At 38.0% G+C, this 12719-nt stretch overlaps 1 protein-coding gene across 1 annotated transcript in view; it reads left to right on the top strand.

Moving 5' to 3' along the window:
* cachd1 (cache domain containing 1) overlaps positions 1-10055 on the top strand; it is a 93126-nt gene extending 83071 nt beyond the window's left edge. The window contains exon 27 of the mRNA XM_074634911.1: positions 6514-10055. Within this exon, the coding sequence (XP_074491012.1) occupies positions 6514-6764 (251 nt within the window). The 3' untranslated portion in view covers positions 6765-10055. The remainder of the gene's footprint in view (positions 1-6513) is intronic.
* The last annotated feature ends 2664 nt before the right edge of the window (positions 10056-12719 follow it).

Genomic DNA, 12719 nt, shown 5'->3' with positions numbered 1-12719 from the left:
AATAATTCCAATTTTTCCCTCCATGACATGTTATTCTTACACAACAGATAGTTCAGTCTAAAATAATCTCATCTTTCTGGAAAATGAATCATTCATCGGTTACAAAACTGACCCATCCTGCACAAGTTGCCCTGCTGAAAGTTTGCCCTAGGCAGCATAAGCATAGCTATATAACTGCAAATTTAAAATGATAATGTCAATACAACCAATGTGGGCTAACCTCTAAAAGGAGACAGTTAAGGTTTAGCTATCTAATCAGGAAGCTTTCTGAACACAACCAGCTGTGGAGGAGACCCCGGGGCAGACCCAGGAAATACTGGCGAGTGTACATATCCCACCTGGCCTGGGAACGCCTCAGGATCCCCCAGAAAGAGCTGGAGGATGTAGGAAAGAAATCTGGGTTACCTTCCTTAACCTTCTGCCGCAGAACATGAAATCAAGTTTACGATCTTTTAATAATATACCTTATAGTAAATAAAACCTTATCAAGATAAAATGTAGCTCCACATTCAAATATCACATTTTAGAGGCTTAGGTATCATCTTTTTGAAATGAATGTTACAGCACAGTCTCAGTTGTTTGGCAGAGGTTCAGCTCCTGGCTTGTTCTTTTCATTATATCACAGCTCAGAACCTCGTTTTCTCTCGTCTCCAGCTCTGGGAGAGTTGCTCATGTTTCGCTGTAACCGTTTGTAGAACTTGTAAGTCTGACACTCTGTGAGCGTGGATGGACAGTTTTCACCCACATGGGCTCTCAACACCTACATATGGCATCACTCCACTTCCTGGCAGTGAGTGTCTCCAATAATTGTTGCATAACTGATGACGACGGAGAGAACAGGGATGAATATGAAGATAGGAGAGTGGGCTAAAGTGAAACAAAGACATAAGTAAGAGCTTGTCAGCTGCTTGTTACTCACAGTATAGATGTTTAAAGCATAAAGAGATGTGAGGGAAAAGAGTTCATCTTTAGTGACTCAACTGTTATGTTCTCTGTACATCATGTCTCCTGCACAATATATTTTTACAATAAAGATTAATGTAACCTAATCCTAAATATCAAAGAAATTATTTTATAAAACTACATTTTTTGAAGGAATGTTTTGAAGAGGAAGTTCCTTTGAATTGTTCTCCTTCACATGTTGTAAAAGAATTAAAGAGCGAGCATAACACAGTGATTCATAAATGCGGATGTAAAGAGCAGTCTGCGTAAATGGACAGAAAAGACCATCAAATGTTGTGTAACTGAAAAAGGGAGAGAAAAGAAACTGCAAATGGAGGACAAGTGGAGAGTTGTCGAGATGCAAAAATGATGAAAGAGGGGAAATAAGAGAGAAATGCAAGGGCAAGAGGACAGGGACAGAGAGGAAGACAAGCTTGAAATAATGGAAAGAGGGGGTGTTAGTCCGTCAGGGATTAAAACAAATTCATTACCAAGTAGACGCGTCAAAGTTGCTGCTCCTCTCTGCTTGGTCAAAGGTGGCCTCCTACCACAATCCACTCACTCATACTGCTGAAGGGTTTGATAAAACACACACACACACACACACACACACACAAGCTACATGCGTATCACAGAAAGTTCAGAGCATTAAATCTGTTGAGTGAGTGACGCACACATTCAGAGTGCTGGTTGGCAGAGCTGCAATATTAGCAGGCAATGGCTACTGCAGAACTAACTATTTTTTTGTACGTATTGTATACGTACATAAAATCACCAACTTTAATCCACACACCCTAACATTATAGAGTTTATGTTTATTCATGCAACTGCTATGTGCAGTGTATATATATATTTATTTATATTTATATCTAGACTAAGTGTAATTAATATTAATTACACTTTTTTTTGGTGCAAAAAATGTGAAGAATATAATTATTTCCATCTTCAAAATATAGAAATTCATCTTTAGGAGTCACTTGCTTCTAGACCTAAATTATAGAATATATATATATATATATATATATATATATATATTATAATAATAATAATATATTATAATAATAATAATATATTATAATAATAATATATATAATTATATATATAATTATTTTTATATAAATATATTTTATATATATATTTATATATATATATATCATTTTTTTTTAATTTATTTATTTATTATTATTTATTTATTTATATATATATAATTATAATTTTTTTGTGCGATTATTTGCATGTCAATATATCTTTTCGTACTCCTGTTTTGTCACGAGTACTTTCACACAAAATGCAAATATTATGGAACAAGGTCGATTTTCTGAGCTTTCGCACCACGAATAAAGGCATCAACCAATCACGTTGTGCAAAACCGGTTGAGTTGCGCCTATACTTCACGTAACCCCCATAAAACCACAAATTACACTTCACATATCAGATATAATGTGTTAGTTAGTGAGCTTTAACCTTTGGACAGAGCCATGCTAATCGTTTCCCCCCTGTTTCTAGTCTTTATGCTAAGCTAAGCTAACCGGCTTCTGGCAGTAGCATATTCTATGCTCCACACATGATAATGGTATTGATTTATAAGTCTTGGCAAGAAGGCGAATAAATGTATTTAAAAATTGCCCAACTGTTCCTGAGGCCTGCTAGTCAACTTGTAATTCAGTTTCCAGGATTTTGCCTGGTCTCGTCTCCATCTAAAACTAAATACCGCAGTAGTTTACTCTCTCTCTCCACATCTCTTGACATTAAGAGAGATTTGCTTTCTTCACCCCTGTGCTGAAAATGGTCCACAGCACACAGTTAGCTGTAGGCCTGCCTGAAACGCTGGCTCTGGCTTTGGGGGAAAGAGGGATAAACTGTGCTGAAGTTGGCATCTTCCATGTCTGGAACTTCTTTGAAGTCTCCATCCCTCCCTTTCCTTTAATCCTTCCCTTCCTCTCTCCTTCTCTCTCACCCCCTCCTTGTCCCTCCCTCTGCTCATTCCTCTGTCTCTCCTTTTCTTTGTCAGCTTTTCTTTCGTTTGGTATCAAAGCCCGGCTAATCTTCTGAGAATCAAGGAGGGAACTTTCTGAGTAAACTTCTCATTTTGACTCTAGTACAGGCTTTTAGGACTCCTCAGTGAGACACACAGGACATTTACTTCTTTTAGATCACGCCACATTGTGGGCTTACCGTCTAATATATGATACTATATCACAGGACATACACCACTAAACATGACAGGAGGAAGAATGGGAGAAAAGTAAATGCTAGCAACACTTAGGTAAAGACAGAAAAATAACAATATTGTATGGATTGCCATGACATTTTGTACAGACACTTATGTTCCAATCAAGATATATTGTAATAACTTTGATGATCGCCTGACTTTTCCTTTAGCGCCATCATCAGGTCAAATTTTTAATCAGTCTGATACTTTGGTTTATGACCAAATACCTGATAAACTAATAACAATCCCATCAGCCTCAGCTTTACTTGTGTGTTTGGTGCATGCTAACACACTAAACTAAAATGGCAAATGGTAAACAAAATATACCTGCTTAGCAACAGACTGTCAGCGTTGTCATTGTGAGCATGTTATTATGCTGACCACTGTGCATGACTACAGCCTCATAGAACTGCTAGCATGGCTGTAAACTCTTAGTCTTGTTTATGAACAGTGTGGCTTGGTTCTGTACTTATTAAAGGGATAGTTCAGGTGTTTTGAAGTGGGGTTGTATGAGGTACCTATCCATAGTCAGTGTATTACCTGTGTAATGGACAGAGTGTGGACAGAGCCGGCAGCAAAACATATTTTAGTTACCTAAAAGAAAGGCCCACCTATAAAAAAAATCAATATCAGTTTAAGTGTACGCTATATTTAGAATATTTTCCCCGCTTTAACTTGCCGCCAGACAGCCCTTTCCGAGGGGGAACTGTAGCCGTTGTGTCCATCTATGCTCTCGCCAAAGCCACCAGACTCCATTGAGAAAAACAGCAATTATACCTCGCAGAACACGGGAGATTCTGGTCTACTGCTGCCTTGATTGGTTGGTTTGTTTGTGCTATTGTGTGACTTTGGTGAATCCGAACTAACTAAAGTCACACAATAACACAAATAAACTAATCAATCGAGCAACTCCCGTGTTCTGCGCGTTAAAATTAAAAAAAATTTCAATGGAGTCTGGTTGGTGAGAGCATAGATAATGGCTTCAGTTCCCCATCCGAAATACAGACTGTATAGCTGCCTAACAGCAAGGTAAACCTGTGAAAATGTTCTAAATATAGTGTACACTTCAACTAATATTGGCCTTTATTTTAGGTGGCTAAAATATGTTTTTCTGTCGGCCCCGTCCACAGCAGTACATTGCTTTGTTTCCGTGCCTTAACTCCTGTCTGCTTTTCCATGCTGGTGGCGTGCCGACCGTCATCTACTGTAGGTAATACACTGACTATGGATAAGAACCTCATACAACTCCACTTCAAAACACCTGAACTATCCCTTTAAGCATTTGCTTGTGGATAGCTTGCTTGATAAGATGAACTCCTAAAGCCCTGAGAAGAATGTGGAGGGATCAGATAGAGATGTTTAACTGTTTGGATGATATAAAAGGTAATTGGGAGATAAATTTGACGAGGCCACACAAACATACATGCATACCTCAACCCGCCACCACCTTCTCCCTACATATCTCAGACATATGAATCACTTGGTTCAGTATCTCTGGAGGTTTAATGTTGCATCATCCATTGCAGTGATTTTTCTATAAATATAATCGTTGAGGCGCGCAGGCTTACAGGGTTATTTGCTCGACTGTATACAGATTGATGTTCCCGTCGTGCAGCGTGTTGCCGATGTCACTTCAGAACCTGAAAAAGACAGCACTAACAGAAATAAGGAAATTGTGTTTACTTCAAGATCAACTCCCAAATATTTAGTTATAGTCAGACAGTGTGTTTCAGATGGATTTCATGGCTCTGAAGGTGAAACCCACTCAGCAGATGAAGGGTTATGACAAATAAAGAACTAAATAAACCCAGAGCCTACAAGGTTTTCATGAAAATAAGATGCTAGAAGAGACATGATTAGTAAACTCAGTCGTCACAAACTTGGATTGTGACGACTGAGTTTGTCTTTCATCATGTAATATAATAAACTATTGGTGTCTTTATGTATGATCTGATTACTTATTCTCTGACCCAGTAATCCCTTTTTTTCTATGACAGCAGTACCGCCCTCCCACTGCTCCACTTACCAATGTATCCTAAATGCCATGTTGGCTTATGCTTCTATCTCCTCAGGCCAAACGTATGTGTGCAATATGTGTAGGAAAGCGGTCATAAATATGTATGCTTCTTTTTTTTCAAATTGCATGAGAGAGCTGAACATAAGGAGCAAAAATGCCCTGTGGGGGGATATTTAGTTGTCGATGCTCCATCAAAGAGCTTGTACCGCTTTCAGAAACATTGTGTCTTGCTGTGCATTCACACGGATGTTTCTGTGTTGAATGTCTATGACTGGAGGGTGTCATTTGCTGAGTAGTTTCTTTTATAGTGTCTTCCCATTTCTTTTCGATGTTCTGCAGCTATTCTAAATTGGTACTCAGTAACTGCGCTTTATATTTGCTTAACCCCTCACCCAGTGCCAGGATAAGGCATCCTACAGTGTATAATATGCTGCACTTTAATTTTTTTAACCTTAAAACCCTGTGGAGATGCTGGTTTTGAGGTCAAATCTTCAAATCAAGGATATTTTATTTGTTTCCACTTTAGCTTTTTCGCTAAAGGTTAAATGTGAAAATGTTCTATAAGGGGTCCAGGCTTTTTTCTTTTTTCTCTACCCACTGTAGCTTTAAGGTTTTAAGATTGATTTACCAATTACATAGACTGCACATACTTTTTATTTTTACTTTTAGTACGTACTGCAGCTGCCCTTACAGAGTACGTACTGTTGCATGCAGTATACATACAATTGGGACATACTACTTTGTCATAACATAGCGCATTGAACTTTGACCCTCTTGCTCATATCCGATATATGTGATATCTGTCAATGAGCTGTCATCAGACCGGCATCTGTCTGTGGTCTTTCGGTTAGTCGATGTGAAGTATGTTCCATCACGCAGATGATTGTGGGTCAGAATGGCCAGAAAAGCATGCTGGCTTGCATATTGCAAAATGTGATCAGATGTAGTAGGACATCCTGGTATTTTTGGCATGTATTGTGTCATACTACATTTTTTTCTGGCATAATAAATAATATGATAGTATTGGAATGCATCCATAGTTTCACATTTGAGTTTGGCATACCTTTGTAGTATAGTAGTAGTAGTTTTCATTAGCATGCAGGGAGCTCCGAATTAAACAATGATGTCAGACAAATCAGTTCTACAAATTTCCCTTTACCTTATCTGCGTAAGTTCACATGAGGACCTGACTCAAAGTTTGAGAAACTCTTGGTCACAACAGGGCTGTTCAAACTGAAAAGAAATTGTCTGGAATCACTTAAAGGTTTTATTTTTGGAGAAGAGTTTGTATGAGTGATAACAAGTCCAGTTACACTAACCTTTGCGTGTTCTTTGTCTCCAGGTTACAGCACCATGAGTCCGCAGGAGGACAGCGAGAACCCACCCGGGAACAACGACCCGCTCTCGGCTGGCGTCGACGTCGGTAACCACGACGACGACCTCGACCTGGACACGCCTCCTCAGACGGCGGCGTTGCTCAGCCACAAGTTTCACCCCTACAGGCACACGCATACGCACCACCACCCGCTGCACACGCACACGCACCACCTGCAGGCCGCAGTCACCGTGCACAGTGTGGACGCAGAGTGCTGATCTTCAGCGCGGCATTCGCCCTCCTGCCAGGGATGGAACTTTTTTATATTAAAGACTATTTTTAAAAAGACAACATTTGTGCTCGATTAGACAGCACACAATAGGTACTGTCAGGATGGACGGAGGGAGAGGAACGCTACAGCTGGGCCACTGGGATCTCTGCCATGAATGGATGTTTAGCTTAATATTAACCTCATGGTCTCATTGTACCTACATCTCCATCTCAACCCTTTTTTTCAACTCAGTCCAAAATCTGGCAAGTGTACACAGTTTTACACACTGAAAATCACCAGACCTGGGCCAGTAAAAAATAACCAAATGGGATTTTTTTTTTGTTTACTGAAGGAATTTGGCGTTCAGGACTCTGTAAGAGCACAAAAATACGCTGTTTGAGCCCATTCATTGAGGAGAGGACACAACTGGAACCTACAATCCTTGAGGAAAACAGAGGTCTTCATTTCCATGTGGAAGGCCATGCAGAGAACACTTTATAGGACCAGAGGAAATCAAATTAACATAGAAATCTAGATGCTGATTGGACCCCTTTTGACCCAGCGGGGCTCCATCCCAGCCTCCCCACTAAAGCCCACCTGTGGTGAGGGGCAGGAGGGGAACAGAGCACTCCTTATTTGTGAAAATACTGTATTTTTACATAGACCGAGATCTAATACGGGATTCTATTCCAGCTTTACTCTCCTCCGTTCTGCAGATTGACACTCCACAGTTGGTTTCATCTGAAAGATATTTGGACATTTTTCTTGAGTGTCTGTGAACTTCAAAGTGCGGGAAAAAAAAAATCTTCAATGATTCACATAAATACAGGATGAAACACTTTAAAAGAGGAAAATATTATTTTTCTACTATTTATTTAAGAGGTAGATTTTCGATGACAGATGAGTAAGCAGCTGCAGCTAACAAACAAGAAAGTAGTCACTTCCTGTAAACAATGCATCATATTTAGAGCTCATTATTTTGTATTCATAAATATCTGTGACTGGTTGTGTTTTGAATTTTAAGAATATCAAACAGTGTGAAAATTGGACATTTTTTTCTTTTCTTTTTCATGTTACAAGGATAATCAGAAACTTATTTTGATTTCATTTTTCACTTTCTTTTACCAGAAGTTTATTCTGAGCTAATCCTCTCCACCACAAGATCCTATTTAACATATAGTGAGGTGTTTTCTTTATGCAGGAAACATTTTTGGAGGAACAGGGACCTTAAAATCAAAACCAGATCTGCTCAATTAAAAAATAAAAAATAAAAATCCAGGTATTTTTCTGTGATTATCGGTAAAAAAACGATGAGCCTTAAATCACATCCTGTCTATCAGAGTAGTTAGGAGGAAGTGGTCTTTGATATATAGCACATTTTTCTTTCTGTGTTCTGAATCACTGAGGGCTTTGTGTTATTGTAAGGTGAGAACATCCTCATTCTGGACATGTCGTCCGTATCAGGAGGCAGAACTTGTATACTCGCTGGCCTTCGTAAGCCTCCTGGGGATGGAGGAGGGAAGAGAGAGAAACTAACACCGGCAAAACATTCCTGGCTTTAGTCACTGCTGGAGATTTGGTGTGTGAGGGATAATTGGGGATCCTCACAGAGGTCCTGAGGGATTCACAAAGACTGAGTGCTGTCCCTTCTATCTGCCTGAGTAGAAAAACCAGTATAGAAAGCTCCCATTTTATACCACAACTTTTTGCCCCGAGGCCAAGCTGATGCTGTGCGTATGTTACGGTTGTGATGCAAAAAGCGAGTTTCAAGTGATGCCCAAGATGGAGTCTCCTTCTCGCCAATGAGAGTGAAAGAGGGAGAGATGCTGCTGTTGTTGTTCAGAGGTTACACCCATCTGTCGGCTCCTCTGCGGTTAACCACTCAAAATGTATTTTCTACACGTCTCTGGTTTGACTGTTGTGTGTGTTGAATGTGTGTGTGTGTGTGAGTGTTTGAAGAGAGAATGATTATCCACCTGGAACATTTTTCATTGAATGCATTATTGTATTTTTTTCAAGATAGTATTAGAGAATTATAGGTGAAATTATTATGATTGAGAAAAATCCACTTATTTTTATTCTGATGAAGAGTCACATGACCCGATCTGTGCTTTCGTGGGTTTGATTGTTCAACTGGTCAAAAGTCGCGGCATCCATTTATTCCTGGGTGCAAAAAAATGTATTGTTTTTCAGAGATTCATTATGAAGTGTAAATACAGAATCACAAATAGCTATTAATGTCCTGTACACTCCATTTTTTTATGTTGGTAAGACATGATTTCTGCTCAGATATTTGGGTCTGATATTTTTGAATTGTCTGTTCATGGTGTCTCGCTATATTTTCGATGCCTTGGATGTTTGTTTTTTTTAGATTTATTTTTCTTTAGGTCCATATTGGATGGAAGTCAGTACTTGGAGAAATTAATACACACACTTTTTTATGTTTGAGAGACTTCTAGTTTTTATCATGTCTTCAAAATGTTAAAGAAAGCTTATCTCTCCATGAACCAATTTAGATTTGCAAAGAAGCGGTACTACATATTTTCACTGAGTAATGACCAAAACAACCCCCCTGTCGTGGATTTTACAGGCTGCTTTAAGCCTTGCTATGGTTCTGTTGCTACTTAAGACTGTCAGTCATATTCATTTACAGTTATCTGAATGTGTTTGTCACTTTGGTAGAGTATTTACATTTGCACACCCAATGTGAGCTCATTAAACTTTGAAAAAGTGCTAAATGATGCTGATAGAGCAGAGATTAAAACAAAGTGGTGTTATCTATTCATGTCAAAGTACTGCTGTTCTTGAACTCATTGGATGTGTAGTGGGTTAAATATTCCCCTCAAGACTTGGATTACAGAAAGGTTTATCATCATCAGACCATTTACTGTTGGACGTTTGACCATATAAACATTTATTTACCTGCAGTCATTTGTAGCACAAACAAAACACACAACTTCATCATTTCGGTTGGACATCAAAGCAGTCTTGTAGCATTTAAGGGCATATATTTCAATGCGTCTATGTTGGGGCAAATTCTTATTTTTTCCAAATTGAGTTTTTTTTTTAAAAGCATTTTTTTCTGGAGAACTTTTAAACAGTATTTACCAGCTGTTGTAAACAAGTATATGTGTGTGTGTGTGTGTGTGTGTGTGTATACAGGACACTCTGAATCGCATTAATTAATGTACTGAAGGAACACGTGTACGTCACCCCCCTCATGTATCATATAGGCCTAAAGTTATCAAATTGAGATTTATTGCAATGTGAATGTGATAAAGTCCATTTTACACTTAAATGATCTGTCTGTTTTATTCTTGCTGAATTTTTTTTTTTATTTATTTATTTATTTTTATTTAAGGTTAAAGGAATACATACACATACTTGTAAAAGGGACATACAGACAGCAACAACAACATATATAAAACACAAAAAAAGGAAACATAAAAAAGAAAAATAATTTAAAAAAAATACTACCCGTTGTAGTTGCTGAATTATTTTGCCTTATTTTTATAACATACATATAGCTCAGCAAACTGCGACTGCACTGCTCATTGGAGGTTCAAACTTAAACGTATGCTGCAATTCAGGGCCTTGTTCTTCAGATGTGGTTTAACTAATTCAGGCTATCATGCTATTATCAGACTAAAATAATGTTTAGTCTCATCCAGCTAATTTCTTTGAAAACAGTTTGAGGATTGATTTGTTGATCCTGGATGAAGTTGTCTTGAGTAGCATTGTAATTGTAATAAAGCTACAATAATTAATGTATGTTTAGCTTTTTAAAACTTGGGGCAACAGAACTCCACAACAACCTGTAATAAACACTAGTTAACTTTAACACATAGCTAAATAATCCATTATGAAGCTGATACGGTCAGCTAACATGTTGGCACTTCCAGGAGAGAGCAGGATTATACCACTGGAGGCGTGTTTCCTGATGAATGTAAGTTCAATAGTCACTCTCTTTTTAGCTTTTTGTGCATCTAATGATATATATCTATCATAGATATTTGGATAAAACAGCTGCTGGTTGTAGGTGGGAATGAGTTTTGTTGAGATCAATGTACAACCCAAACATTTAGCTTTATTTAAGCTCTTGTCATTTGATCTTTTATTGTTGTTGTCCAAGTATGATTTACATGAAGTTAATGGAGCTTCACAGATTTAAATTGCTCAGAGATCCTCATAATTAAGTCACAATATGGTGTTAGGTTAGTTAACAGAAGTTAGTTGTGATGGTAAAATGAGATTTGAAATGCAAATCGTTCTGTCGGAAAGTAAACCCAAATGATTTTCTGCACAGCAAACATGTAGCTAAAGTGTTGCACACTGATTTTACATGTATACAGAGAAATAACAGTGAACAAAGTGGTCGTGCTGAGCAATCAAAGCTGTCGGCACATTTATTTTCAGCAAAAGTTAAAATATCGTTTCCTCTGGAGAATCACAATATTGTTTTTCTCCCCGGCATGCCAAGTGTGTTATTACAGGGAGTTTCAGTTTTGCTCTCCTGCGCCTCACAAATCCCAATTTGACCTCTGCATGTGATGCATGTGGTTAGATAACCCCAAATAGAATAGGTTTTGAACTTAAATGCAACAGCACAGATAGATGTAGGCATTTACATAATATTTCACCTACATAGTAAGACTGAAAAGTATTTCCAAAAAATATTTGTCAAACATACACTAGCCTATATCAAGCACAACATGTTGAATTATGCAGACCTATAAACAAGGTGAACTCAACGCACACACACACACACACACACACACACAGAGACAGTCTTACAAACAGAAAACTCAGAAGTTGTTACTGTGATTTAGCATTTCTGGCAATTTATCTCACTTTATATAAACATTAAGGTCAAAACAAAATTGGCGATATTGATATTAAGTGTTCAAATGCTGCTAATTGTGTTTTTTTCAATTGTCAATAGGACCGTTTTGTTCTTACTGTAGGAGGTCATGGAATAGATCGCACACAGTAAGACAGGGAGATTATCTGCAGGGGATTTTGTGTGTGTTGTTTCAATACCTGTCCCAGTACTAGCACTCACTGACAGAGTAATATTATGTGATGCCTGTCCGACCTGTATTATCCTCTCTGGTTCATGCAGGGACATCAAGGACACCTATAAATGCTGCTCTTCAGAGGCTTTTTGGCCTTGTTTGGAAGGGTATATTTTTAATGATATGTAGGCTAAAACTGTCTGCTAGTATGTCAAACTGGGATATTTGTCTGACCCAGTAGTTGGAGAAACTAATTTTCAACATAAGATCCGTGTATGCCAGTATCCACCCCATTGGAAGTGTATTTTATTTGTAAAAATAAATTAAAAATAACTATTCTTAGTCATAATCATAAAGTCATATTGTAGAATATTTTGTAATTTATCACTCAATGGTTAAATCTCAGTTGTTAGTATTATCAACTTCTGGATTTTTTTTTGCCAAAGTGAGAATACAAAATGTATTTATCGTGTTTTATGTTCGAAGGGAAGAGCTTCATGGCTTTTGTAGTAAGGAAAAAGTCATGCATTTTTTCCGTAAATCTTAACATATTTGTTGCTGTCTTGGTAAAGCTCAAGAAATCCCCCCCTCAAAGTTCGTTTAAGCTCTCGACCCTGACTTCAAGAAATAGGGCATTTCAGAGTGAAATGGTCTTTCAGTCACAATCTGCTCCACAAGAGGAGTGTGGTTTTCATCGTGTTTCAAGCTGTTGGCCGTAGGTCATGCCATTTGTGGGTGAATAGTGGTACATACTGCCTGGAAGACCCTATCAGTTATTTATAAGGCCTTTCTGTACATACAGGGATTCCTGCCAGGGGACAACCACAGATGGAGAGACAACATGGTCACAACAATATAACAAGAAGCTGCTTTTTTTGGGAGCAGAATGTTATGTTTTCATAAAGAAAGAAAACAAATTATTTAATTTTAAATTACAATTTTAAGTT

Source organism: Sebastes fasciatus, chromosome 5, assembly GCF_043250625.1.
Source record: "Sebastes fasciatus isolate fSebFas1 chromosome 5, fSebFas1.pri, whole genome shotgun sequence".
In the NCBI taxonomy this organism is placed as follows: Eukaryota; Metazoa; Chordata; class Actinopteri; order Perciformes; family Sebastidae; genus Sebastes; species Sebastes fasciatus.
This window is presented reverse-complemented; position numbering and strand designations above follow the sequence as displayed.